This window comes from Filobasidium floriforme (genome assembly GCF_021052385.1).
Source record: "Filobasidium floriforme strain CBS 6241 chromosome Unknown HD553scaffold_11, whole genome shotgun sequence".
Taxonomy (NCBI): Eukaryota; Fungi; Basidiomycota; class Tremellomycetes; order Filobasidiales; family Filobasidiaceae; genus Filobasidium; species Filobasidium floriforme.
The window spans coordinates 590,290-618,003 of record NW_025763632.1 but is presented as its reverse complement, the minus strand read 5'-3'; the positions used below and the strand labels follow the sequence as shown (position 1 = coordinate 618,003).

The 27,714-nt window shown below is 52.8% G+C and overlaps 7 protein-coding genes across 7 annotated transcripts; 3 read left to right on the top strand and 4 right to left on the bottom strand.

Annotated features, from left to right (window-relative positions):
• Positions 1-439: 439 nt before the first annotated feature.
• HD553DRAFT_272197 (vacuolar membrane protein) lies at positions 440-5,791 on the bottom strand (the record flags this gene model as incomplete). Its single annotated transcript, XM_046177748.1, has 11 exons — positions 440-1,163; positions 1,225-1,515; positions 1,577-1,610; positions 1,676-2,267; positions 2,347-2,654; positions 2,721-3,215; positions 3,309-4,361; positions 4,438-4,810; positions 4,876-5,219; positions 5,289-5,460; positions 5,501-5,791. The coding sequence occupies 11 exons, from the start codon at positions 5,789-5,791 to the stop codon at positions 440-442; spliced, it is 4,677 nt and encodes a 1,558-aa protein (XP_046036642.1).
• Positions 5,792-7,001: 1,210 nt separating this feature from the next.
• HD553DRAFT_311645 (uncharacterized protein) lies at positions 7,002-8,369 on the top strand. The gene is made up of 5 exons (XM_046179992.1): positions 7,002-7,419; positions 7,500-7,610; positions 7,672-7,733; positions 7,799-7,874; positions 7,939-8,369. The coding sequence occupies exons 1-5, from the start codon at positions 7,268-7,270 to the stop codon at positions 8,153-8,155; spliced, it is 618 nt and encodes a 205-aa protein (XP_046036641.1). The 5' UTR covers positions 7,002-7,267; the 3' UTR covers positions 8,156-8,369.
• A 47-nt stretch (positions 8,370-8,416) lies between these two features.
• HD553DRAFT_34893 (uncharacterized protein) lies at positions 8,417-13,544 on the top strand. Its single transcript, XM_046183421.1, has 14 exons — positions 8,417-9,021; positions 9,104-9,491; positions 9,560-10,325; positions 10,387-10,456; positions 10,537-10,991; positions 11,062-11,082; positions 11,147-11,239; positions 11,298-11,381; positions 11,449-12,426; positions 12,487-12,597; positions 12,672-12,822; positions 12,881-13,011; positions 13,078-13,160; positions 13,220-13,544. Exons 1-14 carry the CDS (start codon positions 8,526-8,528, stop codon positions 13,275-13,277), a joined length of 3,885 nt encoding a protein of 1,294 aa, XP_046036640.1. The 5' UTR covers positions 8,417-8,525; the 3' UTR covers positions 13,278-13,544.
• An 81-nt stretch (positions 13,545-13,625) lies between these two features.
• Positions 13,626-16,886, bottom strand: HD553DRAFT_272270 (uncharacterized protein; the record flags this gene model as incomplete). Its single annotated transcript, XM_046177752.1, has 14 exons — positions 13,626-13,761; positions 13,829-13,836; positions 13,923-14,238; positions 14,304-14,382; positions 14,449-14,537; positions 14,601-14,666; positions 14,733-14,768; positions 14,834-15,141; positions 15,215-15,385; positions 15,451-16,028; positions 16,088-16,286; positions 16,364-16,550; positions 16,642-16,665; positions 16,744-16,886. The coding sequence occupies 14 exons, from the start codon at positions 16,884-16,886 to the stop codon at positions 13,626-13,628; spliced, it is 2,340 nt and encodes a 779-aa protein (XP_046036639.1).
• Positions 16,887-17,399: 513 nt separating this feature from the next.
• On the bottom strand, positions 17,400-20,813 carry HD553DRAFT_350160 (uncharacterized protein). Its single transcript, XM_046183512.1, has 5 exons — positions 20,622-20,813; positions 20,058-20,551; positions 18,418-19,994; positions 18,179-18,356; positions 17,400-18,111 (listed from the first exon to the last, which is right to left on the bottom strand). Exons 1-5 carry the CDS (start codon positions 20,627-20,629, stop codon positions 17,861-17,863), a joined length of 2,508 nt encoding a protein of 835 aa, XP_046036638.1. The 5' UTR covers positions 20,630-20,813; the 3' UTR covers positions 17,400-17,860.
• Positions 20,814-21,016: 203 nt separating this feature from the next.
• HD553DRAFT_311636 (Metalloenzyme, LuxS/M16 peptidase-like protein) lies at positions 21,017-23,381 on the bottom strand. Its single transcript, XM_046179991.1, has 5 exons — positions 23,039-23,381; positions 22,741-22,944; positions 21,683-22,491; positions 21,451-21,604; positions 21,017-21,349 (listed from the first exon to the last, which is right to left on the bottom strand). Exons 1-5 carry the CDS (start codon positions 23,084-23,086, stop codon positions 21,143-21,145), a joined length of 1,422 nt encoding a protein of 473 aa, XP_046036637.1. The 5' UTR covers positions 23,087-23,381; the 3' UTR covers positions 21,017-21,142.
• A 1,464-nt stretch (positions 23,382-24,845) lies between these two features.
• Positions 24,846-27,227, top strand: HD553DRAFT_331564 (thioredoxin-like protein). The gene is made up of 9 exons (XM_046182022.1): positions 24,846-25,086; positions 25,159-25,175; positions 25,257-25,400; positions 25,468-25,551; positions 25,621-25,689; positions 25,760-26,487; positions 26,556-26,622; positions 26,685-26,743; positions 26,815-27,227. Exons 1-9 carry the CDS (start codon positions 24,934-24,936, stop codon positions 27,015-27,017), a joined length of 1,524 nt encoding a protein of 507 aa, XP_046036636.1. The 5' UTR covers positions 24,846-24,933; the 3' UTR covers positions 27,018-27,227.
• The last annotated feature ends 487 nt before the right edge of the window (positions 27,228-27,714 follow it).

Sequence of the window (27,714 nt, the reverse complement as noted above, 5' to 3'; positions counted from 1 at the left end):
ACTAAGCTCCATTGATGAGGGGGAAGCAGCAGTTGAGCCGAAGTCAAAGAAGGACCGCGGCGAGGAAGCGGGCGAACAGGTCGAGGGGGAAGCAGTTGGACCAAAGTCCGAGGTCGAGGGTGTCGAGAAGAAACGGGATCTTGTCGTTTGCGTTTCGGCATGTCGTGTATCTATATATACTATATGAGTAGTCGTGTATACGAGACGAGCTGTGAGAGGAGCGACGAGAACAAAGATAGAATACAAAACGGACCAGCGGTTTAGATCGTCGGTCTCTGCATCCGGTCTAGCTAGCCCACAACTGATGGAAGGATAGAAGAAGAAGGCTCGCGTGGCTAGAAGTCGATGATCATCACCGGAAGTAAATAGATACAGCTTCGACCCTCCTTTGGAACACGGAGACCCTCCTTTGGAACACGGAACCGATGCCGGACATAGGCTAGACGCCGTATGGCCCTGTAGCATCATTCTCGTCATCAGTCCTTTCGCCTCGAACCACCTGATCGATCTGCGCCTCCATTCCTCTCTCGTCTGGAATGTCAACATCTATTGTCCTCGCGGGAGGTAGTACGGTGGCGTAAAACGCCTCAAGCGCATCTCGGTCGGCGCAAAAAGTCAACAAATCCTCTCGCAGCTTGTCCGCTTGTTGTTGTTTCGACAATGTCGTGGCCGTGTGTTGAGATTCCGCTCGAAATCTCGACGATGCCGAGAAGAATAATCTGTTGTCGCTCCAGAGGAATCCTTGCGTCCCGCCTATACATTGCACAAGGGCCAAGCCGGATTTGTGAACGAATTGAGAATGTTCGAACACGGCAGCCTTTCGGTAGGAATATTCGACCTCGAGATCGTCCGGGTACCGATACGTGGCCTCGACGTCCAGTACGAACCCAAACTTTTGGGTCAAGATGGCATATTCGAAGAAGTTGGCGGTTCTGAGCTGTTCCGGCACGCGCTCGTCGAGATCCTCGATGTCGGGCGGCGCAAGGGCTAGGCGGATCGGGAAGCATGGTCGATAGGCACACTTCCTTCCTATATCCTTGATCTGCTCGACGGGAGCTTCGACCAGCCTGAGCCCGTGTTTCTCGGCCAGGACTGTCCATCTTTGTCGCATGTCGTCGAGAAGTCCGGCCGTGACTCCGATCCAATTAAGTTCGAAATGGAATCTGCAACGACCGACGTGAGCTTTCGAAGGATCCTCTTGGGTCAAGACACTCATGCACTTACGCATTGTTCGCATTATGTATGATATCGGAATGCAAGATGGCGACTTCGGCGCGGTCGCTACGCCGTTGAGGGTCGAGATCCAAGATCGTTGTCTGGCTCATCTTCACCTTGCGTTTCCGCTTAGTCCGAGTAGGTAGCGGGCCGTGGGTATTGGGAAGCCCATATGGTTTCTCGTGGACCGATGCGGTTGCAGAGTCTAGTTTCGCGTGGCGCCCATGAGAGAACCAACCGGTGCTTTTCTTTTTCTGTGATTTCTCAACATATGCCCCGCCAAGCCGATAGTAGTAATATCTGCGGTACAGATTATCAGCCAGTGGTCATCTTGCGGAATCTCGCGAACATCTCTACTCACCCATCTAGAAAGCCGTGACTACCACTGCAATGCTCTAGCAGTATCTTCCCGTATCAGTCGATACAGTCGTTATCTTGATAGCCATCCCAATGAACTCACCAATCAAACCCTGATCAAACAGTTTGCGTCCCCATTCGACAGCAGCATCCCTGGTCTTGATGTCGGTGAAAGAGGCAAGTAGCCAGCTCACGAAGTCATCTCCCTGGAAGGTGTCCGAATAAAAGTTCTTCTGCCACCAGCGGTCATTGATCCGCAGACCGTTCGCAGACTTGCGCATAGCTGCGGCAATGATTGGAAGAGTAGCTTGCCCGATCTCGCCTTGCTTCTCTCCTTTTGTTTCCGTCCGATTCGTCTTGTTATGCAGAGCTTCCAGGTCCTCCATGAGTCGAGCATCTGTTACGCAGGCGGAGGGTGCAAGCCAAGTGTGTAGTAGCCTAAGAGGTGCATTGTTGGCTTCGTCACCGCTGCCTTTCCACCGATACCGGCTGATGAGTTCGAGCAAGCGAGTCGCGCCAGTGATATAGATCTCCTGCTCGTCAAAGGTCTCGCCAGTCGAGCCCTGCATAGACACGGGAGGTTTGTCTGATGGGATCAAGATGAATCTGGTTCGCCAATAACGGAGAGCCTCCGTCAATCGGTCTTCAGCTCCCGAGATCAATCGATCAAGATAGTTGAAGTCGTAGTTGCGGGTCTGCGTATAGTCGAAAAATGGTCACGAACGTGAACAAGCAGGAACTCTCAGTAAGCGATTACGAGAGCCGAGGACTAACGGGATATTTGAAAGTCGCGGTGCCTAGCTCGTAGGCCTTCCGCTGTCTTGGCCAGACCAAACAGACGTAGTCCATGGGGGGAGTAGCGTAATCTAGTCGTCGAGTGTAGTTGTGCACTTCGAGCGTGTTTCGGTTGTCCATGGCGAAGTCCAGCCGATGAACTTGATTCGGTGTGGACAGATATAGCGGACCCTTGGCGGCCTTGAGGATGTCTGAGGCTCCTCCGCTGCGAATACCCGTTACGTCCCCTCGAGACAAGACCGCGCCACGGCTGGCTTTGCCGCCCGAGACAATGAACTGGAAATTTTCTGGAATGAAAGTCTATTATATCAACCTTCGGCAAGCGAGACCTATCGCATTGGCGTTCGACTTACGAGATAGTCTCTGCGAAGCCATCTCCCTCAGTACCTCTATGGGCAGATCCCACTGTTGCCCCGATGATGGTGGCCGAAGCAGAAAGGATAGCTGATTTGCCTGGCAATCAAACACGTAAAGTTGCTCGTGATATTGAGATTTCAACTCTTCTTCTTTCGGTACCATGTCGCTCGTCAAGGGAAGGCAGGCGGGAGCACACAGACTATCCCACTTGACGTCTTGGGTGAACGTTGGGCGCGGAAGTGCGTGCTGCCACCGCCTCGCTTTGCTCGCCTTTTCAATGCTACGCGTTCCCGGTCGGCATGGATTGATGCTACTCATGTAGGATCGCTTGTAGCTGTTCCCGTACGGAAATGATGACCCACCTCGTTGAGAGGGAAGGGAATACGCTGCTTGAACCAGACCTTCCTCGGACGGCCGCTCTCTCTCGTTGGCTCGAGTTGGAGCGTTATGTCTGTCAGTAGCGGTGATTTTTGGCTTGTCTTGCAAGGAAGCTGCATCGAGGTTGAGACTCCGTCGGCGAGAAGTACGTCGATCAGTCTGTCGACCCTTTATAGGTATCGCCACAGGCTCGACTTGGGAGGTACCGAAGGGGTGAGACTCGCCAGACATTGCCAACTGGCCGGTACCCGTCGATGGCGTAAGTCTCTTGTTTTGACGACTGAGGACGTCGATCGGGCGGTGGTGCTGGCTTTGCTGATCCTTGGTCTTCAATTTGGGCATGCCTTCTACGTCATGGAGCGTCATTGAGTTGATCTCTAGCACGACCGGCTTGCCAGAGGAAGACGACCTTGTTGTGGTTGCGATTGATTCGGTAGTCGTTATCGGCGTGGTCGGATTGGGACGCGAGCTTAATCCCCTGAACAACCCAGATATACTCGAGAGTGTTGACCGGCTGATCTTGCTTGTCAAGCTCCTAGGCGTTTTGTCAACACGGGGCGAGACGCTCACTATACTTGTACCTGTTGTCGTAACCGGCTCAAAGTTCTGTGAAGCCATCCGGCCTATCGCTTTAGGTGTACTGAAGCCGGTCATGGTAGAGGTTGTGCTTCGGGGGTTATAGGCGGTGGCACTGCCGTCTGCGAGCGGCCGTCCCTTTACGGGTGTTTGTACTTGATGTACACCTTTCGTAGCCTGGTGAGATGCCTGAGCAGCGTCATCTGCTTGCCATGTCGGAGTTTCCCGCACTTCTTTCACATAGCCGGGCCTGTTTGTGATGACCGGCTTCGGGGTGACTGTCCCTTTCTCGCTAGTCCCACGAGATGCGTCCATATTGACTGAATGAGCAGGTGTACTGATGCCGGGAGAGAAGAGCTCGCGAGGATAAAGCGAATTCCTGATCGGAACCTCGCCGTTTGAGAATATCTGATCATCAAAGTGATCGTGGGCTATCCTTCGCGCTTGAGTTTCATTGGCGTCTGAGATCGGTCGGGGAGTTACGTTTCCTGATTTGTCTTGTCCTGTCACTGGTCGCGTGACTTCTGGCTCGAGGAGAGGCAGCGAGAGAGTTGTAAGATCGTGATCGATGACCCCTAGCATTTGAATTTCGTGCATCTTGCATCGCGGTACGAAACGGTCGCTTCGGAACGGTTTGTCGTAGGAGCGCGAGTAGAAGGAACAGTACACCCAAGGAGCCAATGCTGTATGAGGAAATCCAAGACAATATCAGGTATGCCCACCTAAAAGCCGTCTCGTAATGCTGTCCCACGTACGCACAGTAATGTTCTTCTTCCGGTCGAGTCTCGTCATCTGGAGCATCATAATAGAGTACGTCTTGTAACCGACCAAAATTCGAAGCCCGAAATGGGCCCGCTTCCTTGCTTTCAGGCAACCGATGGCTCATGAAGCTGAATATTGGGGTAACGTGTAGCGGTAATTGAGCGAGACAAACGAGGTCCAGCGTGATACCCAGGTCGAGCAAGCGTTCGGTAGTGAGACGGAGCATGTTCTTGTTCACCGCGAAGTGCCCGACTCCAGGAGTAATGACCAGAATGGACAGACCCGTTCGAGAAAGATCGCGGTCGATATATGACTCGTCAAATGGATTCAAAACCAAGTTCATGCATTCCAGGATATTGCCTTCGAATGCCTGTCGCAGGAGGATCTTTGTCTCAGCAGAACGTTTAGCGAGTACATAACAGGAACCTCACATACGTAGCCGAGTCTGCCCATGATCTTGACTTCTGCCGCCTCATCCTTGCCGATGTGATAGATCAGCAAGATCTCTTCGTGTGTCTCAAGCATTTGCTGTTTGAGTACAGGCATAATGCTGTGCCATTCTTGTCGGGTCTCAAAGTCGACGATAACTTTGTAGAAATCCTTGTAATGGCCCAGGTACGGATCGTGTTGAAGCGCAGTCAGGAATTTGCCCTCTGGTGTGAGGTTGGCAAGGTGAGATATCTCGGCAGCGTTGTAGAAGACTCTGGCGAAGATGATGATGGTAACCACGTGATTTGCTTGCGTATCCTTCCATCGCTGGAACAACTCGGGAAGAAAGCCTGTAGTGTGTGCACGATCTCTGCGTCAGTCACATGCAGTCAACACATTCGTGTGAACTTGTGGCTTACCATAAAGAGCCTTCTCATAGTACCGTTCTCCATCCTCATCAAAATCGAACATCTCCTTGCAAAGTTGCAGGAACAAGTAGGACTGTGCCGACTTGCTGCGAAAGATCGTCTTGGTTGTGGACGTAACGTATCCGCTCGCTCTCTGCAAATGACGTAGCGATTCGGTATGAGCCTATCGACCAACGTCAACTAAAATCTTATGTGTGACTGACTTTCTTCCCCTTAATATAAATATTCTTGACCTCGGCTCTGATACCAGCGAATTCCACTTTCTGCCTCAGAAAGACGCACTTGTCCTCGAGACTCATCCCAAGTCTCCACATGTCCGCACGACCTAAGTACTGGCCGGTAAAGTAGAGCTCGATAAAGTCGGCTTCGACTTCGGATGTTTCGATTTTGGTGAGGATGACCTCGGAACGATTGGGCAGCGGAAAGACCTGGGAGACTTGTTCAGACACGGAGATGGCCTGCAGCAACGAAACTACAATGTGAGTTCGTTCCATTGCAAGAACGCCGCCGCCAATTGACTCACAGCGGTCAACCTGCGTAGCTGCTGCTCGTCATTGCCTCGAAGCTTGAAGAGAAAGTTGCCCTTCACCCGATCCTTACTTCGGACAGAATTATCCGCGAACTTCGAGGGCAGAGTGTTCTCTCCCAGACCTCGAGATCTTTGACCAGGTCCGCCGTCCCGTCCCGTTGTGGCACGAGCCGGCCGCACCTCCACGATATCTCCCGGTCGACCCCATGGTATTTTGCTGATGTCGGTCACTGTCAAGGCTCCACCAAATCCGTCCGTAGAGTGTATATTGATGCTGAGGTTACTCGAGCACTTCACCTTTATACCCTTGTCGTCCTTTCGCTGAGCATATTCAAGAGTGCTAGGCCCAGGTCCGGCTCGAGATCCGCTGGGAAAGGCTCCGGTCTTATATCGTTGTCGAGTGCTCTTGCGTGATGACTCGCCAGTGTCGCTGCCGGTAACGAAAGGTTGATCGATAACTGCTGGAATGCGATGAGTACCGTCATCCTGGGGAGCATATGACAGAGACCTTCGTCGAGTTTGCACCTGAATAGGCATAGTGATTTGAAAGCTAGAATCGAATGCCCGGTGCGCATTCCGGGTGTCGGCTTATGAGGAGCGAGGGGAAACTTGATCCCCCTTAGAGCGCAGTGAAACCTCAGAGCCCAAGACGAAATATAAATGCGTTAACGGTGCAACGGATCAACGTTGAGCCTTTGAGAAAGAGCAAGACTACGAGCCGAAGTAGATGCCTTGCAGTCACGAGATTGACGATTTGACGACATGCGTGGATGGCTCGGCGATTACACGCGCAATTACACGCAAGCAGCAAGCAGAGGAGCGATCCTCACGACTTTACGAACCACACCAAGTTACAAGTCGATACGGAATTTCCATAAACAGGTGCATGAAGCATGACACGCTGTATGCATGCAGGCGGTAAACAATTTCGTTGAGAGATGCCGACTGTAAGAAAAAGAAGAAAAAAGAGAAGCTTATATGACGATGGCGTATTTGGGAACCTGTATGCTGGATGTCGGTTTGGCGGATGTCGATTTGGCGAATTTAAGGCAAAAGTAAGTACTGTCATGCGGGCTCGAACGGAGGTTGTCGGAGGGATTCAACACTGTGTGTCCGGGACATCCGCTGCGCGCGCGAGCCCATTCACCTCTGGATGATTTCCCAACTACGCTAGTCGAGCTTCGATGACTGCCTCGCGCGCCCGGGAGTTCGAGGTGTGCAGCATAGCATTCTCGCTCTCGTCTGATCGTCTGATCTCCCTCGATCGACGCAAACTCAGATGTATCTCTCTCTGATCTTCGACCTGTACCCTCTCGGATTGTCGATCGCCCAACAAGTCCATCTTTAATCGCCGTCTTCAAGCAACATCATCCCTCTCTGCACTTTGCCAGTGCCCTTACCGAGTACACAACACCAGCACCTCCACAGCTTCCTCTGAACCATGCCGAAAGTCGTCTCGCGAGCAGCGATCTCCTCTTCGGATCAAGCGACCGCTACCGCTTCGTCACAAGCCATCCTCCGGACATTCTACTGTCTATGTGGGGAGTTTTTGTTGGTCATCGATCGTGGGCTGGACAAGCTACCTAGACGGAAGTGAGCTGCCTGGATCGCGTGCGACTAATCTGAGCGATCTGACGGGAAATCGATTATAACTCTGGTTATGCTCTCTTCAGAACGGATGAATCCTATGTGATTCGATGCAAGGATGGGATGGACCTGCCGTTACAGTCTGCGAGAAAGTTCAAATTGAGTGCGAAGGAGGGGTCGAGGTGTCTAGTAAAGCGGTGAGTGTCAACGTGTACCTCTGGTTGCCGTCCCGGACTAACGTTGATGATATTTGGTTAGACGGGATGACAAACGGCTGGAACTAAGAAAGTCTTTCATGTGCTCGAGATGCAATACGCAAGGTAAGATATTGACGTTCACCGTTGGCGAATCGGAAGCTGACGCAACAGCTCACCTGCGTAATCAGTGGCATATCAAACCGGTCCAGGACCGATCGGGTCGGATCAGTTTCTGTACTTGTTGAAAGGCGGTGTTACCGAACAGTCAGTCAATATCCTAGTATTCTCTGCTTGTATGGCGACACTAACCTTCTAACGCTGACATTAGGCAAGGACGGATACCGGACGATGCCTTTGAAGGGGAAGACGCAGTCAAATTGACGGAAGAGGAGGCAGCTATGAGACGAGAGATGGAAGCGGCCGAAGCAGCGAGGCAAGACAAGATGGGCGAAGAGACAAAGAAGCAATTGGAACGGGATAGGCAGAATCTGCAAGTCGGCGGAAGTCGAGATGAGAAGCTGGATATGGGGGATCAGCCGTATTGAAAGATGTCTGGCGGGGGTTGCAGTTTGCGTCTTTTTTCTCGTGTACAAAATACAACGACCTTGCCTGTCAGATCTGGTCCGCAATGACGATAATCTGGAGCCGAAAGGCTGAGGTAACAAGAACACGTCTTGGCTTGGTTGACCCTTCTGATCAGATCGCAAGTCGGTCATTGCATCCGAGAACTTCGAGTGCCGCGGACGTTTTCTGGACCTCGACGGCCTCGACCTCGCATGCTCTCATTCCACACCATGGTCCTTCAGCTCGAATCGCCAACATCACTTGGTATCGGAGGACGAGCCACTCCCCTCAAAGCTGCTTCGGACAACTCACAAATTGTCCTCGTCGCCCACTGCGGAGCTTGATGACCTGATGCAGAATCTACCTTTGACTTCAGACGAAAACTCGTATACCCCATCATCAGACAATAATAAGAGCAATCAAACGAGCAATAGCAACAACAAGCGTCCGAGATCTTTCACACCGGAACAGGAGAGGGATATAGAGAGCCCGGGAGATAGCTCTTCGCCGAAAAGAACCATGTCAGAGGAACATCTGCAAAGTCGAGAATCATCACCGGTCGTCAGCCTTCCGACGGGAGAGAACGCTACGAACACTCAAATTCCGACCAAGATGGCAGAGGTTTTTCCACCCCTAGCCGGAGAGGTCGATAAGGTTGTGAGCAGCGAGGGGTTGTCTGGTACAGACTCGGGACAAGTCCCAGTAGCTGGAAATGAGAGGGAGGGAGCAGAGAACGCAACCGCCGGGAATATGCTGGTCGACAACGACGAACGTGAGAAGGATCAAGCGGTATCCAATGCATCGAGTGTCTCGCCTACCCTGAGGGAGCAATTCGAGATCGTGCGAGGTACGTTCAATATCCTAGACAATACGGCAGAATACGGGATGCTTACGTGAGGGTCGTGTCACAATCCTGCTTGACACTCTAGCTGCTGTGAACGCTCCTCTTCATCCTGACAAGGCATTTTATCTCTTGCCATCATCGTGGTACCTCCTGCTTCGCCATCTAGCCTACCCGGAAGATTACCCGCCCCCGAGGGTACTTCCTAGCGCTGCTGCAAAGCTCTCCAATCCCGAGGCCCGGTTCTTGAAATCGCCGCAGCCTGCCCATACTCTGCTAGACCGTATGGGACCGTTCGCATCTGGGAACCCTTTCCACGGAACCTGTCAACCTGAAGGGAGAACCCACGAATTCAAGCTCCTGCCGAACCTCGTCGAGTTTCGCGAGACTGGCAGGAAGGGCAAGGATGTAGCGGAGGAACCCGAGGGTGATGTTGTCTTTGTCGAGGAAAGCGGATGGGAAAAGATTGTCGAATGGTGAGTCTCGTTCCCACATTCTGACCGCTGTCTGTTTCGAATCGCACTGAGCTTGCCACATTCTATAGGTTCGGAGACGAACGTACGAAGAAGGCTGCGGTCCGGCGGCCTGTCGTTTCTGACGCTCACGGCCATCTCAAGATCGAGCTCAATCCCATCATGCTCAAGTTTTTCTGCGTGTTTCGGTCTTCCTCAACATCGGCCCACCTCCCTTCCGACGGCAAACCCTTCAGACAGTCCTTCCCTTCAACCACTCAGGTCTCTGAATTGCACCAAGCAGTGCGGAAAGCGTTCAAGCTTGACGGGGAACCCTCGAAAGACTTGCGAACCAGACTTTGGCAGGTACAAGTCAACCCGGATCAGTTGGCTCAAGCACAAGCTCAGGCGCTCGAGACCGAGGGGATTGACCCATCCTTGAACGGTCCCGCCTCGGGACCTCTGATGCGAGAAGCGACCAGGCAGCTTCCGTCGCATCTACTCTCCGCCTTGTCAGGCAAATGCATCAGTACCAGCCCATCTCCGGATTACGGTAAAGATCCGTTATTGTCAGACGTCGATATCGAGGACGCGGACTGCGTCGCGCTCGAAATCGCCGAGGGAACCGCAACGGATCTTCAATGGCCCGTCAAGCTGAACGAAGCTGGCATGGCTGAAGAGATCCCGGAAGCGCGAGCCCCGCGTCCCGCTGTACCGGCACCTCTTTTCAGTCAACCAGCCTTGTTCTCGGGCGATGCGACAAGAGCTTCATCCTCGGAAATCGGTAGGCAGAAGCAGGAGGCTTCCGTCCAAAAGAAGCGGCAACCCAGAGGATTGAAAGGGTTGACAAATCTAGGGGTAAGCGTCGACCCGGTCGTTTCTCAACAATGTGCTGAACTTATACATTCGCTACGTCTAGAACACGTGCTTCATGAACAGCGGTTTGCAGTGCTTGTCTAATACCAAAGAATTGAGCGAATACTTCCAACGTGGGTGTCATTTTATTGATCGCGCTTGGCTACCGGGAGATTAACAGCTTTTTTCAATACGGACCTCCCTCGCGCAACAGGAGGTTTCTACAAGTCCGAAATTAATCGTTCGAACCCGCTAGGCATGAAAGGTCAGGTCGCCGACAAGTTTGGGGGACTAATCGAGCAGATCTGGAGCGAATCTACTTCTGCGGCATCGACCTCGCGATTTTATGGAAGTTACTCGAACGCTGTCACACCAAGGGAGTTCAAGCAGATGATTGGACGCTTCGCACCATCGTTCGCTGGCTATGGCCAACAAGACACGCAGGAATTGATTGCGTTCCTCCTCGACGGATTGCACGAGGATTTGAACCGGATTCAGAAAAAGCCATACATCGAGAAGCCGGATTGGAAAGACGGCGGTAATGAAGAAGATCTCGCTTTGTTCGCAAAGGAATGCTGGGACGGATATAAAAAGAGGAACGATAGCGTCATCGTTGACCTCTTCCAGGGACAGCTGAAGAGCACTCTGATCTGCCCCGACTGCAGCAAGGTCAGTCGCTTCAGCAAATCGGTCATGTTCCCAGACAAGTTCAATACTTATACCTCTCTGTCCTCTACAGAAATCCATTACTCTGGATCCGGTATGTGCTGACACGAGCAAGAGGCAGGAACCGACAAGATACTAATATCGCTTGCGTCATCTAGTTCATGTACTTGACCGTGCCTATCCCTGTCAATCGTTTGAAGGCCCGCGAGATCACCGTCCAACCTTGGGACCCCAAAGCGCAAAGGATCAAGGTTGGTGGTTTGAAGTACTGTCGTCAATTTTTTAGGCTTACGTTTCTCCTTTTGTTAGGTCGAGGTACAATACAATCAGAGCAGCACTTATGCGGACATCAAGAAGAAAGTGGCCGACATATGTGGAATGGACCCAGCGACGGTAAATCTCAGATATCGCAATCTTCGATATAGCCTATGCGTACTAATGCCGCTCGTTCCTACCCCAGCTTGTCACCACGGACGAATACAATCATAAAATCTGGTCATATCCGTCTAACAACGATTCGGTGGCCGACAACGCTGGAGATGCGATCGTCATGCATCAGCTACCTTGTCAGGTTATACAAGGCTATCAAGGGACGCGAGTCGTGACGAAGAAAGGACAGGACCTGGTCATCGTGCCCGTCTATACCTTCCCCTCGGCCGACAGGAAGAGGCAACGCAGCGAGACGCCATGCTCGCTTCCATTCTTTATTGCGCTGACGATGGCTCAGAGTAAAGATCCGCAAGAAATACGTCGCATCGTTGCTGAACGGTTCGCAGGACTGGTGTCCCTCCCAACAGAGATAGAGTGGGACGAAATTTTACAGACAAAGACGGACAATCGAGATGGCGAAGATGCGCTCGCCCAAAGCGTAGCCGAGACCGTGGATGAACTCACCATCAGTCAGAGCGAGTCGGATGGCCGCCGTAACAGTTCGGACACCCGCTTGTCTGCTTCCAGCATGACTGGACCTCGTCGACTGGCAGACATCCTCGATCTCGGTTTCTATGGCTCTCGTAGGTTGGGAGACGGAGCTCTTGCACACGATATAGACCATAGCAGACGCGACAGCATCTCAGAACGTCGTCAACCCAAAGCTGGGATGATGCATCGTGTACGAAGCGCATTCGACAGATTTGCGGGATCATCCCCTCCAAGCGAGGACGAGGAAGAAAAGCCACCGCAGCAGCTCGTATTCCAGAATGACATTATTGCCGTGGAATGGAAGGATAACTTTGTGCTCGAGCATTTCATGGGTTCGAATGGTCTCGGCCGTTACGATTCCAAAGAAGCTTTCCTAAAGCATGTGGACGGCGCTATCGAAATTGAACGGCGAAGAGTGCAGACCAGGTCTCAAAAAGGGGTAACCCTGGATGACTGTCTCGACGAGTTCGAACGAGAGGAAACTTTGGGCGAGAACGACTTGTGGTATTGCTCGAACGTGAGTGTTGGCGCGCATGTCCTCCGTCAAGACCTATCTGATCGATACCGGGATTCACAGTGCAAGAAGCACCAGGCTGCTACGAAAAAGATGGAAATTTATCACGCACCGGATATCTTGGTCATCTGTTTCAAGCGCTTTAGCTCTTCTGGGTCCTACTATCGAAGCAAAGTCAGTCGCTCGAACGGCGCTCATTTCGAACTCCGATGATTGATCAGTCAGCCTATCGTACCTATCTTGCACAGATTGATCAGAACGTCGATTTTCCTGTGGAGAATCTCAGCCTGGAAGACCGATGTGATGAGTTGCGTCTAGCTCGAACATTAGAGACGAACGGGAAGGATCTGGGTGCTCTTGGACTTGAGGATGCAACGAAGCCCTTGGTATACGATCTATGTGAGTCTGTACGTATGCGTTCCTGTCTCGACGCGACTGACTCTGATTGGCCTGGTAGTCGCAATCGACCAGCACTACGGATCTTGCGGTGGAGGCCATTACACCGCGGTCTGCAAGAATGTCGAAGACGGCAACTGGTACAAGTATGATGACAGTAGTGTCAACTTGACGGACGTCTCTTCGGCCCAGGTGAGCGAAGATCCGGCGACAAGATTGAACGATTGTTTACATTGCCGCGTATAAACTTTTTCCTAGAACTCGGCTGCCTACCTGTTGTTCTACCGCCGGCGCACCAACGATTCGCTAGGCGGTTCCGCGTTGGCCAAATTCCAAGTGAGGTTCGATTTTGCATACGGATGATGTACACGCAGACTGAACTCGACTACTTATCTTATAGGCTGCCGACGTGGGATCCACGACAGAATCAATCCCGACATCCGCGACTCCCAGCATAGGAAATAGCAGCTCTACCGCGTCCGACACTGCAAGCCGCCCATCTCCGGACCAGGGCATGTCTCTGGACTCGTCAGACTCCTCCCACAACTCGCCGCAAACCAGGCCAGACTCTCCTATGACTTCGATATCGGACCTGTCCGGCAACTTCGTGATGCCTTGGAACGATATGAAAAACCCACGAGTTTCTTCGACTAACCTCGCCGGGTCTGAGGACCACAGCGACAGGAGTGGGGCGACATCTCCTGTGGCTGATATCAAGATCGACTAGTCTCTCTTACGAACTGTATTTACGCATATCTGCATTTGTACATAGCAATCTTGAGCGATATGAAACAGAGCGGACGCTCTTACTGCGTGACCATCAATCGCTCTGACATCTTCTGAATCAGATACGTCAATTCGTCTGCTTCGCGTTGTGCCGCCTTGACGTCTCGATCGATCGTCATGGCCTCCGTCAAGCCGGGGAAGGTCGTGGCCCCGTAACTAGGATATGGAATTATAATGAGGTCGATCAGCTGCATCCCGATGTATTGTCATACCGGGTACTCACCCAAGCCACTGAAAGAGCCATACAGCCGAGAGAGCAGGGGAAATGCGTTTAGCATGCATCGATGCATTTTCGCAGATGAAGTCCGTTGCCTCACCTTTCCAGGAGCAGTGCCTTTGTGCTTATACCATTCCCTTTCTTTAATACCTTCGGCCGAGAGGAAACCAGACTCGAAGCCAGCCAATTTCTTATTAATCGACCGGAGCTCCTTTAAAACCTTGCCAATGGCATTCTTTCGAGAAACGAGCGAGAGATGAGGAGATCCCGCTCGGGGTGAAAGCTCTGCGAGACGTTTCAAAAGAGCGTTCGAGTGGTGCTGAAGCGAGATCGTGGCGTTTTGCAGCAGGCCTATCGAATCCCTGAGCCCATCGAAGTTCACCTCAAACTTCTGGGTCTTGGCGATACCCTCGACTCTAGTTAGCATATCGAATACGCATCAGAACCCCTTCACTTTGTTCGCAGGTCAACGGAAACTTACTTGGCCAGATATAATGAGAGGTCTTGGGCGTATTGGGTCAAGTTGAAAGGCAGGAGAATGGAGTCTGCAACTCGCAAAGCTGTGTCGTAGCTGAGTAATCAGTACCAGTCTCGTGTTTGAGGCATATAGGATGGCGAAAACTTACTCATCAAGCCGAGCATCTTCGCAGCCGCGGCGTGTTTGTGGAATCCCGGATCACCGTATCGCGCTTGCCACGTGTGCGAATCGTAGATGCTGTTTTCCATAGCGAAATGTCAGATCGAGGGGGTCTTGCATGGGCGGTCGACAGAGACGAACGAGTGGTAGTGATATGGGGGGTCGTTTGGCCCGCCTCCATAGCCCATGTCCGTACTCGCAATTCCGCTGATAGCAAAAGACAGGCTCTTAGCATCGCCGTGTGTAAAGTTGCGATCATGCGTCCAAGCTCACAATCTCTGTAAGAACGCGGTGTAATCGGATCCAGATCTGTTATCCAGTCAGATCAGCAGAATGAATACCAGAACGTCATCGCGTAAGAACGCCCGGCTTACCCAAGCGCCTTGATGCCGATCGAGTTGGTGCTAGACGAATACATGTCTTCTTGGAAGTGCCCCTTCACATCCGCGTTGTAGCTTGTCCAGTCGCCTCCGTCTTTCATCTCCCACAAGGTTCGGTGCGGGTCGCTAGGGTGTTCAATCTCCATCGCTGCGTTCCGTAATAAGTTGGCTAAAGATGGAGATGCCGCACCATGAAAGTTCGAGCCGGAGACCGAGACATCGATGTTCAGATACGCCACGACGTTCTGTTGCAGCCATTCGCCAAAGTCCTCGCAGAACTCGGTGGATGATATGAGACCGTACTAGCGATACGGGATCCGAAAGCATCTCGTCAGCACAAATTTAAGATTCTGGTGACTCGACTCTGCAGCTCACCTCTTCGGCATCCCAGCTGGCGATCAAGATCGATCGCATTGGCTTCCAGCCTCTTTGTCTGAGCGCTGCCAACCCTTTCATGATCTCATGTACGGTGGCCGTACCTGAAGATGGGTCAGCCCCGCCTAGAACCCACGCATCGCGGTGGTTACCAATGACGACGACTTCGTCCTATAGGTAGGTGGGTGTGTGGTTTAGTTCGATCCAGTAATTGGTGCGAAGAGGTGACCACTTACCTTGATATGCCCCGGGATGTAAGCGAATACCGACCAAATTGGAGTCTCTTTCGTATCCACCTCGTTCACGAACCGTACGTCCTTTTGGCTCGGTCCGGTCCAGTATTCAACTTCATCAGTGAGACCACCCTCCCAGTCGGCCCCGACCTCTTTAGCGAGTCGTCCATGTCCCTCCACCATGCGAAGTAGTGGCAGCGCGTCCTCATAGCTGATAGGTAAAGACGGAATCGCCGGGAAATTGCCTCCCGGAACTCGGCTGGCGTTCTTATAGGCGGGATATCCTGGTGTGGATGGATCGCCTGGGTAGCTACTGAGGAACTGCACGCTACCCCTCTGTACGCTGGACGGCTGTCTGGCCGGGCCTTTTGGATACGGCATGTGACCATTCTTGATGGTCTTTTCGCCATCATCACCGGGATCAGAGTAGATCAGACATCCGATCGCCCCGGCTTCTTGAGCAGCCTTGACCTTGAGTCCTCGAAAGACTTTCCCATACTTGACGAGGACGATTGTGGGTTCCTTGCGCAAATCGTAGCCATTCGCTTCTAGGGCTTCGAAGTCTTGCTTGCTCCCATAACCTGATTGCGTACAGGAGTGTCAACTGCGCTCCTGAGCCTGGAATACGCTTCTGACTCACCCGCAAACAGAATCTTGCCGGTGACGTTGCCAGAGACCGACAAGCCGTGAAAGGTAGGCACCTCGTCCCGGAATACGGAATCGGGATCGCCTTCCACGATATCCTCCCGGAGTTTGGCTGACCATTCCACGGCTCCGTTACCATCGGGCAGAAGGATATCAACCGACCTCGAAACGGGCTTGTTCATCAACGGGTAGTACTAGCGACAATAATCGGGAAAAACGCAAACCTATCAGCGAAAGATCGCAGGACATCACACAAGACTTAGGAACTCACAGTATCGATCCAAACTTCAGGCTCGTCTTTGTCCTTCAGATCACGAATAGCAGCCTGATTCTCAGGTGTTCCAGCCGGCCAGATCTTGTCGTAAGGAGCCGAAAAGGGGATGCCCAGGAACTCTTCATACTCTGCTTTCAAGGTCAAGGCAGAAAATAGATCTTCCCCGGTGCCGGCGAGGTGGGGGCTACGTGAGGTTAAGTGAAGGGAATCAAGGTGGGTTTGGTCAGCGGTCCGTTGCATCGAGGGGTTGTGGCTGCGATGGTACGATGACTCACTAGGCAGTGTACCGCTTAGACGCCCTGCATTTCGTCAAGCACCGTTTCGAGGCGTCAGTCAACGGGCTTGCGATCATTATTGCCTTGTTCCTGTAGACTCACGCTGCGACACTATCGTTGTTAGGGACTTTGAGGAATAACGCTTCTGCTTCCTTGGGTCCGATCGGGTGGGGGTGATGGTGATGTTTCCCACAACGATGATGATGTCCACGATGTCCATGATGCCCAGAGTGGTGTTTTCTCATCGAGTCTTCGTGATCAGATGCGAAAGAGTCTAGCCAGGTGTGATCTACGACCTCATTGCCGAGTTTCCAACCTTTATCGGCGAGACCGGCCGCATAAGGGTCTGTCGTCTCATCGGTACGGGAGCCTGACCATTGTCGAGAGGCGAGCCCCTCGTAAAATCGATATGATTGCCAACAGATGAGAGCAAGGAGGATGGCCCTCAACGTCGATCGGCTTCGAGAGTCAGAGACCGAGCCTGGAATCTTGTCGGTATGATCGAGGGATACCTGCCCATCGTACTTTTCCTGGGCGATCGGCCAGGTCGCAGGGGATTCGGGTTTCTCTTGCATTATAGTTGTGCCGAATCCACTATTTATCGGCGTAAGGGTATATCTTTATTGCGATGATTATGATATGGTAGCCATGGGTAGAAATTGGGCAGCGAGTGATTGAACAAATTGTCATGTGGTCGACGTATATATATGGGTCGAGATGAAATCTGTTGCTGAATTGCTGACGTACCTCGTGGATGCCGTCGTTTCGGAAATAGCTGGTCGGTCATCGGCCATCTCCGATACTCTCGCCTTAACCCCCTTCCTCCGACATCCGCCGTTCGCTCCCAGGTTGAGACACTGACTTTTGCCTTAACCGCCATCACGACACACGCCTTAACGACAATCGACAAGCAGGTCCTGACTACGCCATCGTCCATCGTTGACTTCATCATTTCTTTTTCTTTTTCGTACCTTCTTCATACAATGCGTTCGCGCTCACCTGGTTGTAAATACAGAGGTGACACCCTTCCAAGCATCTCAGCAGACCTGAGGGACGTCGCAATTCCCTAACAGATCGCGTACCCTTCATATTTGGGGCTGGGCGCCTGACCTTGCAATCTTGCAACCTTGCGATTTTGCGACGCTATATATAACAGCTAGTACAACCATATTGTTTCTCTTCCAATCGGCTTCTTCATATCTCTCTCGTCAACAATCGTCTAGTCTTCCATCATGTACCACTCCTTGCTACCCGGCTTTGGCTTCGGCCTGCCAAATTCATCAACCGGCTCTTCATCGGAATACTCGTCATCACTCTGCTTTTTGCGTTCAGGCTTCTTCGGCGGCGCTGCGAGTCTCTTCGGGGGTGTCTTCATGTTGCGATGCAGAGAAGGGATACGGAACGATCGGGACATGCCCATCCGCTTGACCCCGCCTGTATTGGAGACGACCTTGGGAAGATCATCTCGAGCTGAAAGGTAAAGGTAGGAACTGCTCAACAACGACAGCCTCGAGGAACGGCAATCTAGACCACTCACTCGTTCGGAATTCGATAATCTTGCCATCTTTGCCCACTACAAAGTTCGGCGATCTGCTTCTGGTCGGCTCTTCCTTGGGTACGTTGAGCTGAGAAATAGAAGTCGGTTGGAGTACTGGTGCAGTGTTGTGAGAGCCGGTCGAGCCTGCGGCCGTGCTTTTCGTTCCGCTCGCTTCGGTCTGAACACGGCCGGCAACAGTTAGCAGCGAAACCGGAACGGTTGCTCCGGAACCAACTTACATCCGCCTCGGTCCGTGCTTCCTCCTCGTCTTCCGCATCGCTAGCGATGACTTTGCCTTTGCTTTTTGATTTGGCTGACGAGGAACCGCCACCCACCTTCTCGCTTCCCGCCGTCGACTTCGCCGCATGCTTTTTCGACGAAGGCAAGACCTCGTCCTCTTGGTCGCTTTCGATGAACTCTGCGCTCTTCTCTGCATTCTTCTGTTGTTTGCTTGATACTGACTCGGCTGAAGTGCTCTGCATAGGTGTCGGGTCCGGCTTATCAGGGATAGCGGCCTTGTCTTTGGCGTTCTTGACCGTCTTTGCTCCCTTTTTCGGCTCGACCGCTTTTGCGCTCTCCGCCTGAACGCTGATGGTACTGGCCGTCCCCGGTACCTCGCTTTGCGTGACCTCGGGCTCAGCTTCGACATGATCATCCACGGTAGATACGGTTGCTGGCGTCGGCGCTGCAGATTTCGATGCACTTCCCTTTTTCGCCTTTGCCGGTTTCTTCTCCTTCTTTGCCGGTGCCTTCTTGGATTTGGCGGCTGGTTTGCGTTTGCGACCTGGTGGGACGAAGTCGTCCTCCTCGTCAGAATCGGCCATAGCTGCATCGGGAGCCAGACCTTCAAATGGATCGTCCTCATCGAAATTGTCCTCGTCATCGTCTCGGGCTCGCGATTTGGCTTTTGGCTTTGGCTTTGGCTTGGTCTTGTCTGTCGATATGACAATAAGATCGTCCTCTTCGTCGCCGTCTACAACGGCCTCCTTCCCAGACCGTTTCCCGCTATCAATCTCGACTACTACACGGCTTTTCACCGGTGTCACATTCGCATCCACATGGCCCAGATCTAGCGGGTCGATCGAACCTTCCCGATTGCCGCTTCCTTCGACGGCTATCACGTCTTCTCTCCCTCGAGTCTTCTTGGAAGGACGGTCCTCGCCATCGCTCTGATTCTTGCGTTTCGAATCTGGTTTAGCACTCGTCCGACCCGCTTCTGCAGCAACGACCGCCGTAGCGAGCTCTTGATCGATGGTCGGCTGCGTGGTTTCTTCTTCCGCTTCACTGTCACTGAGCATGATCTTTCGCTTCTTGTGATGAATGCTTCGGCCCGAATAGACGACTACGCGTTTACTTCGCACGGGAGAGCTCCCTTGTGGAGAGGATGGCTTCGCCGCCGAGCTCTCTTCGGCCGGTTTACTTCGACTACCACTCGCCTGCCCGCTGACGTCGCTAGGACCGGCTTCGACATCCATCGGCGATCCGTTCATTGCGTCTTGATCAGCCTTGCGGCGTTGTTTGGGCTGAGGCCTCGCGCGTACATGTTCCGTGGGGGCCGAGAGCATGATACAAGCCATCTGCGGGTCTCGCGAAGGGTTGGTAGACGAGCTGCCTTTCCGGTCGTCGGAATTTGATGTGGTGAAGCCTTCAATGGGAGATGAGACGTACTTCGGCGGCACGTTGGACTGGTTGAGAGGGTGAGATGATTTCGCGTGTTTGGAGCTCGAGGAAGCGGGGAAGGATTCGATCGTTTCGGAAGGTGGGATCGGCAATGGTGACATGGGTTTAGAGGCTGCAAGAGACGGTACGGGTCGGTCTGGTCGAAGCAGTTGTCAGATCCACGCTATTCGGTTCCGAGCCGGACTGGCTTGGCACTGACTATATCCATTCTGAGCCGATCGCTGGAGAGCCTCGAATGGCTCCTCCTCTTCCGTCTCATCATCCTCACTGCCTGCTACCACATCGTCGTCATCCAGTATAGGACGCGGCCTCGTTCCGTTCCCGCTTCTCGACTGTACACGTCCTGGGCTGATATGTGCGGCAGTAGCCACCATCGTAGGACTCAGAATCGATGTCGAGCGATCGGATTCGATGACGGGTGTCTGTAGACCCGCAAAGATTCCTCCTTGGAAACCTTGAAATGTGCTAGGATTCGCACTGCCTCCGCTGCCGCTACCACTACCGCTGCCGGTGTTGTTGTCGGAGAATTGAATGTTGGTCGAGCCCTGAGTCGACTCGGACTGGAAGGCAAGCCGGAAGCCTGAAGGGATCTGGATGGGTGAGGAGGAGGATAGAAAGACCGAAGATGGAGGAGGGTGAGAGCCTTGGGTCGACAGGTGCAGGGCTTTCTGTAGGTCAGCCTCTTCTCGGCGCCTGGATTGGAGAAGATTCAAGTTTAGCTACGAGATACGATAGAGGAGTTGGAGGGAATGATGCGACTCGCCTTGACATCGTTCGTCTCCCCAAGGAGAACGGTGGACCAGGTGTTTTGCTTGTCAAGAAGGGTTGTAGCGGAGGTGCAAGGATCCGCAAGTTTCGCCGAAAACAAGAGGTGGCGGTGTCTAGACTTGAAGCTGGATGGCTGGTGATGGCTGACTGGTGATGTATACACTATGTGCTTTCGATATATCAACCTGCAACCTGATAGCTGATAGATTGTCAAGTTCCAAGCTCAACGAGGTTTGATCATGGATGAACGAAGGCGAACCGACTCGGCGCGGAAGCAAATCTCACGCCGAGGCCAGAACCTTCGGATGTAAACATCCCATCCGATGCGACATGTCACTTTTGCCCGTCCTTGACCCACCTCTCGCCTGTATTTGGGCAGCAAGGGCTTCGTTCGAGCTATTTTCCATGAAATCCTTTCCCACAAACACAGACACACTTCCATCTCTTCACTATCATCTACCGTACAAAACATGCATGCTGCACATCATCATCTAAAACTCTCTCCCCACCCCGCGTCTAGTAGATCATGCTCGACATGTCGGCTCGGATACGGTTGTAATCCAGCAGACCCTCAGTCTGCCCGATGGCGGCGATGGCAATGTCCTTGTCCCACAGGTAGGTCTTTGCGCATCGTTGAATGTCCTCGACGGTGATGGCGTCGATCGAGCGGGCGATCTCCTGAGGAGTGAATCGCTTGCCGGTGGTCACCATCTGACGACCGATCTGTAGCACCGAACAACAGGAGCAGATACAAGACGACCGAAAACTTCCCTGTCAGCAAACAGGATGCAAACCAGATTCGGCAATCGCGATCGACGACTCACGTCCTCGGCGACGGCGGTGGTTCCGTCGAGACCCAACAACAAACTGGCCTTCAACTGCGACTTGGCACGCTCAACCTCGACCGAAGTGGGGGAGAGCGACATTCGGGTCCATTCTCGGAGGGTAAAGTGGGTCAAATCGTCGACGACGGTGAAGCTGCGGAAAGTTCGGACAAGAATCGTCAGTTTCGAGATTATGGATTAGACTGCGATATCGCTCGTTTAGTAAACTCACTTCTCGGTGGTCATGTAGATTCCCCAGAGACCAGTGTCCGAGTACGACGTCGAGAAGCTCATGAAGCTGTTGGCCAAGTTGTTGCTCGAGATGATGTGCGACAGCTTGGAGCTCAACAACGGGCTCGCACCCAAGCTTCGGTCCCAGTTGCCCATGATGCTGCTCATGACCATCATCGGGAAGTAGTCGGGCGACTTCCATCCGACACCTTCAACGGCGATGGCAAAGTTCAAGGTCGGCATGGTGTCGTCTCGGATCCTGACCTCGGCTCCGGAGAAGACGGTCTTGGGCTGAGCACCCTGACCGAGCGCGATGGGATTGGACGACTGGGGCAACGAGGCAAAGTGCTCGGTAGCGAGCTTGCAGAGCTCTTGGTGGTCGACGGCACCGGCACCGACGAGGACCATTCGGTCGGCAGTGTAGTTGGTGTTGATGTACGACTGCAAGTCACCCTGCGAGATCGAGTTGATGTGGTCCTTGGGTCCGAGGATGGTCTGACCCAAAGGCTGACCGGCAAAGGCGATGGCGTGCAGGTGGTCAAACACGACCTCTTCCAGCTGCTTGTCAACCTCTTCCTGCTCTCGGAGGATAACGTCTCGCTCCCTCTCGATCGCATCCTTCTCCAACTTCGAGTTTTGCAAAATGTCCGAGATGATGCCGACGGCGCTAGGGACGTCCTTCTGGAACGCCTTGGCGTAGTAGACGGTCTGTTCTCGCGACGTGTAGGCGTTCAGGTGAGCACCAATGTTCTCGACCTCGAGCTCGAGGGCTCGCTGAGTTCGGTTCTTGGTTCCCTTGAAGGCCATGTGCTGTGAGGGCGAACAGTGTAGGTGACGTGTAAGTGCCAACAGGGGTCTTGATTGGAATTGATTCCCGAACAACGCAGAGAGAGTCCCCCATCATAGATGCGGAAATCGTCCAGCCCCTGACTTTCGGGATCGCAAAGCAATCGGACTCCGAGGTGATTGTCCCAACTTCACAGCCGAACATTCATGCAACGACGACAGGACCCTCTCCGGCTATTCACCTCGCCACTACAGAATCTGTACACCACTCACCTCCAAAAAGTGAGCGCTACCGCTGGCCTTCTGTCCATCAACCCTGCTTCCGGCATCAACCCAAACTCCAACGGTCGCGGTCTGAGCGTGAGGGTGAGACTCGGTAGCGACAGTGAGACCGTTCGAGAGGGTAGAGATGTGGGTGACGGGGTCGGTGTATTTGCTAGCAGCGGGAGAGACGGTCGCAAGCGATCGGAAGGGTTGCTGTCAAGGGCAATCGATCGGAGGGAAAGTAGCGGAGGATAAGCAACCTCGATTCGACCTACTATCCGGAATATTACAAAGCAATCAGACTTACCTGCCTAGCGACAGCCTTGCCCTGCTTCAACGCCAACCTGGACAACATGACGTTTGACGAGATCTAACTTTTGGTTGGTGAGAGGTTTTCGAGGATTGCCGTTGCTTTCTCCCTGAGAACGAATTCGAATCTTGCTTCCAGAGTACCGGACGAAAGACGAGGGAAGAAGAGAACTTGGGGAATAAGGACGAGCTACCAAGAATGGAGTGAGGGTAGTGACGAGCGGTTCAAGCAAACGATGATGGATAGCAAGAGGTCAAAGTTGTTGAGCCGATTCCACCCAAGGGCCTGGGCGGCGTGTCCAATCGTTGGTTGGCCGTTTTCCCCGAGAGAGAGAGCGAGGATCGATATTCGGGTAAAATCGCACCGCGGATCGCGGATCGTTCACTCAGGCGTCGCGACCGCGCGATACAGCAGCCTTCCCGACCCGTTTCAGCCATTTAGCACAGGGATCTTAGTATCAGGGACCTACCCTCATGCTCCTAAGCTGCAAGCCATCCTCTTCAAAGTCTTCAGGAGATCTGTATAGCCCTCGAGTCCAAGAATGATCTCGTTGTTTTGGGTTTCAAAGATACCTCTAGCAGTGCGATGCACCCGAAAAAAGGTCGTACAAGGTCGGATATGTACAAGATCAAACGTACAATGTCAAGAATCTAAAGAATCCAATGGCTATAACAATATGTTGATAGTATCAATTGTTCAGCGTTTATTGTGGTGTCAGGGTGCTTGTGGTGGTGAAACCAATTCGCTATTCTCGATCAGACGTTGCGCCTACCTTTACCTCAATGTTCTTTACATCGCTCGACAACCAGGGGGGCCAAATCTGATAGCTGGCCAGTCCTATCCTTGCAAATCTGCTACCATCGGCTCCAGAACGTGCGAAGGGAGATTTGGCAGAAAAACCTTGTATCCTGAATCGGCTGCGAGCTGGTCCATGTAACCGCTCTGAAGCTTCGGTTTCTGATATCCGCTTGTCTGATACTGATTGAGGTCAATCTCTTGGTTTCTGATCCGGGACGTTCTGCACAGATTTCAGGAACATTGACAGAAACTACGGGTTTCATATCGTTGTCTGGTCCTTGGTATGTTTGGAATGAAGATCCTGTCACGGATTCACTGCTTTCATCAGCGTTCATCATGGCTCCACCTCATGCGAAAATGATTTCGAGTATGTAAACGCGATACCGTTTCACCGGAGTCAAGGCGGGGCCGATTGGGTATGGGCTAATTTACATGCTCGAACCCATTGTATCTTGCGATGTGGAAAAGGACATGATGGGCTACATTTTAAGGCAAGCCGTATTTGATATTTGGTTGAGAGCGAAGCTATAATGCATCGTCAGTCCATCGCTCCGCGCCTAGAGTAAGATTGGAATCTTCTTGTAATCTACCTTCGTCTGTCATTGCGGAATGACAGCGAAGCCTGAAGACGAGTGCGGCGGGCGCCGCGAAGAGTACCTGCCTCGGCGTGTGCAGCAGTGTCCACGAATCACCGCATCTGCAACAGTCACTGTGTGGAGCGACGGGACCCCGAGCTTCCCGGCGTTGACGTTGATCAAGAAATCATCGTCAATAGTAATATAGTAAGCAAAACGGTGAAACTCCTGCCCGTTCCGGCTCGACCTGAATTTTGCCACTCCGCTGCAGAGTACTCTGTACCTCGCCGCTCACTGAACCGAGTTCAGATGACGGCACCCGTTCACTTATCGGCGCGTCGCCTCGGGCCCATGGCCGCGCCACTTCAAGATGACCCCTCCACGTCGCAACGGTCCCCCTTTGATAGATCAGCAAGCAGCACCACCCTAACCCTTAACAACATCGATCCGTGGCGATATCCTCCTCACAGTCTCTTGTCACTCCTTCCCCCTACAACCTCAAACAGACACACTGCCAAAATGCGTCTCACTTCTCTTCTGCCTGTCGGTGTCTCACTCCTGGCCAACATGGTCGCCGCGGCCGACTCGGACGTCATCGACCTGACCGCTGGCACTTTTGAGCAAGAGGTCATGAACGAAAAGCTCGCTTTGGTCGAGTTCTTTGCTCCTTGGGTGAGCTTAGCATTCACATTCCTGCGTTCTCTTTCCAATTAATAACGGTTCTATCGATTCGCTATATTTCAGTGTGGACACTGCAAGAAGTGAGCACGGATCTAAGAGAGAAAGCTTCCGACCTTGAACCCTAAGCTCATTGCCTCCTTGTCCCTGCCTATCCTTTGCAGCCTTGCACCCCAGTACGAAACAGCGGCCACCACCTTGAAGTCTCATGAAGCTGCTGAAGCCGTTGGAGGTAGCATCAAGCTCGCCAAGGTCGACTGTACTGTGGAGCAGGACCTCTGCCAGGAGTACGGGATCGGAGGATACCCGTGGGTAACATATTCCTGGCGGTCTCGAAACGAGCAGAATTCTGATTACGCACCGTTGCTACAACAGCACCTTGAAGGTGTTCCGATCAGGTACTCCCACCGACTACACCGGACCCCGAAAGTCTGATGGAATCGTCAGCTACATGTTGAAGTGAGCCTTTTCGGAGTGGAGCAACGCGGTCCAGCGATTCTGATATCGTTTGACGTTTCGCACAAACAGGCAAGCTCTTCCTGCCGTCTCAAAGGTTGACTCTTCCAAGCACGACAGCTTCAAGACTTTGGAGAACGTGTAAGTCTGCAGCGCGCACGAGAAACAAAGCTAGTTGTTCGCATCGTCTGACCCGTCGCAATTTCTTTAGCGTTCTTATGGCCTACTACCCCGAGTCTGGCGTACCCAAGGTCTTCAGCAGCCTTGCCGACAAGCTCCGAGACACCCACCTCTTTGGACACGTCACGGACCAGACTTTGGCTCCTCCCGATCTTCCTTCCCACGGAATCGTTCTCTACAAGAAGTTTGACGAGGGCATGAACGTATACCAGGGCAACCCCGACGACGAGGACGAGTTGACTGCCTTTATCGCTGAACACTCGTTGCCGATCATGGACGAGGTGTCTCCTGAAAACTACGCCGTCTACGCCGAAGCCAACCTCCCTCTCGCCTACTTGTTTGTCGACCCTACGAGCAAGTCCCGAGAGGCTCTCGTCGAGGCCATCAAGCCCGTCGCCAAGTCTTTCAAGAACCAGGTCAACTTTGTCTGGATTGACGCCGTCAAGTTCGCCGAGCACGGAAAGTCGCTTTCGGTTCCCCTCGATGACCTCCCCGCCATGGTCGTTCAGGACATGGCTTCGAAGGGCAAGAAGTTTGTGTTGAGCGCCACCGGATCCAAGGTAGACGCCACTTCGGTCAAGAACTTTGTCACCGACTTTACCCAGAACAAGTTGACCCCTACCTTGAAGAGCGCTTCTATCCCTACTTCTCAGGACGAGGCCGTCTTCACCTTGGTTACCGACGAATTTGACAAGGTCGTGTACGACGACAACAAGGACGTCTTTGTCGAGTTCTACGCTCCTTGGTGTGGACACTGCCGTGAGTTGTAGGCATTCCTGCTTTGTCCGGCTGTTCACTGACCAGCTGTTGTTTTTCCCGGTCATCAGAACGATTGGCTCCCATCTGGGAGACCCTCGCCGAGCACTTTGAGGAGTTCACTGACACCTTGACTATGTAAGTGTCGCTGGCGAGGGCGTCCTCGCCGTACGCATTCTGACGCGCAGCTCCTCTCGTAGTGCCAAGATGGACGCCACCGAGAACGATGTTCCCCCCAGCGCTCCCTTCGAAATCGCCGGTGAGCCTGAGCTTGCTTTTCTCAAATCCCTGAAGAATGATAGCTCACCTCGTCATGTTGAACTGCCACAGGGTTCCCTACCCTCAAGTTCAAGCCCGCTGGTGGCCGAGACTTTATCGACTACACCGGCGACCGATCGCTCGAATCTCTTATCGACTTTGTCATGGAGAACAGCAACAACCCGATCGAGGCCGCTCTCAGTGGCGACGAGGTCGAGGTTGGCGATCTTCACGATGACGAGCAGACCCCTCTTGAGGGACACGACGAGCTGTAGATGGCTTTTCGAATGTAGCTAGGAACAGGTTTGAGCAATGATGTGCATGGAGATGGATCATTACTTGCAAAATTGTCTGGTAGCGACATGGACATGACGAAAGTCTTGGATCACTAGCCATCATCGGATCGGTCATGGTATCCTTTCGATCTTGAGTCATGTAGTCAATTCCTTTGTGCAACAGCAATGGATCATCGACCGCTCCGTGGATCATGTCTCCCTCCATCTGCCAGTTCCGATAGGTTGAAGCTTGAAAACCCCAGAGGCAAAGCCTGCTCGAGTTATACTCTACCTTGTCCACGCCGGTGTCGTCCCTCCCTCACAGCTGTCTGTCACATGACCCTCGAATCATGCGGAAATGACGGCTTAGCCTCACTGCAGCGTGTTGCGCGAAGAAGCCTGCATTCCTTTGATGACCGGGTCACCAGAGGATCTGCAGGCGCTTCAGGTTGTTATCATGTGGTTTTGCCAAGGCGGAAAAAAAGGTCGAGACGAAATCAGATCATCGAGACCTGGGGGGAGCAGTTACATCGGCGGACTTGTAGGTTAGTTGACCCTTCGCTCTCCTTTGATACGAAGAAGACCACTAGAAAAACAGAAAGATCGGGATATGAGTACTTAAAGTCCTTTTTCTGGGGAGGATATCTGTCTCGCCACCCTCCATTCGAGCATCATTGAATCTTACTTCAGAAAATAG

Coding starts and splice junctions, on each gene's coding strand:
- HD553DRAFT_311636 (XM_046179991.1), bottom strand. CDS start 23,086: ATGTTGTCCAGGTTGGCGTTGAAGCAGGGCAAGGCTGTCGCTAGGCAG. Junction 22,492..22,740: donor GTAGCGCTCACTTTTTGGAG/GTGAGTGGTGTA, acceptor TCGCCCTCACAG/CACATGGCCTTCAAGGGAAC. Junction 21,350..21,450: donor CCACCGCCGTCGCCGAGGAC/GTGAGTCGTCGA, acceptor TCGGTGCTACAG/ATCGGTCGTCAGATGGTGAC.
- HD553DRAFT_34893 (XM_046183421.1), top strand. CDS start 8,526: ATGCAGAATCTACCTTTGACTTCAGACGAAAACTCGTATACCCCATCA. Junction 10,326..10,386: donor AAGGGTTGACAAATCTAGGG/GTAAGCGTCGAC, acceptor CGCTACGTCTAG/AACACGTGCTTCATGAACAG. Junction 10,992..11,061: donor TCTGCCCCGACTGCAGCAAG/GTCAGTCGCTTC, acceptor TGTCCTCTACAG/AAATCCATTACTCTGGATCC.
- HD553DRAFT_311645 (XM_046179992.1), top strand. CDS start 7,268: ATGCCGAAAGTCGTCTCGCGAGCAGCGATCTCCTCTTCGGATCAAGCG. Junction 7,420..7,499: donor GACAAGCTACCTAGACGGAA/GTGAGCTGCCTG, acceptor TGCTCTCTTCAG/AACGGATGAATCCTATGTGA. Junction 7,734..7,798: donor CTCGAGATGCAATACGCAAG/GTAAGATATTGA, acceptor CTGCGTAATCAG/TGGCATATCAAACCGGTCCA.
- HD553DRAFT_331564 (XM_046182022.1), top strand. CDS start 24,934: ATGCGTCTCACTTCTCTTCTGCCTGTCGGTGTCTCACTCCTGGCCAAC. Junction 25,690..25,759: donor TTCAAGACTTTGGAGAACGT/GTAAGTCTGCAG, acceptor CAATTTCTTTAG/CGTTCTTATGGCCTACTACC. Junction 26,744..26,814: donor CGCTCCCTTCGAAATCGCCG/GTGAGCCTGAGC, acceptor GAACTGCCACAG/GGTTCCCTACCCTCAAGTTC.
- HD553DRAFT_350160 (XM_046183512.1), bottom strand. Junction 18,357..18,417: donor AAGCACGGACCGAGGCGGAT/GTAAGTTGGTTC, acceptor GGCCGTGTTCAG/ACCGAAGCGAGCGGAACGAA. Junction 18,112..18,178: donor GATTATCGAATTCCGAACGA/GTGAGTGGTCTA, acceptor TTTACCTTTCAG/CTCGAGATGATCTTCCCAAG.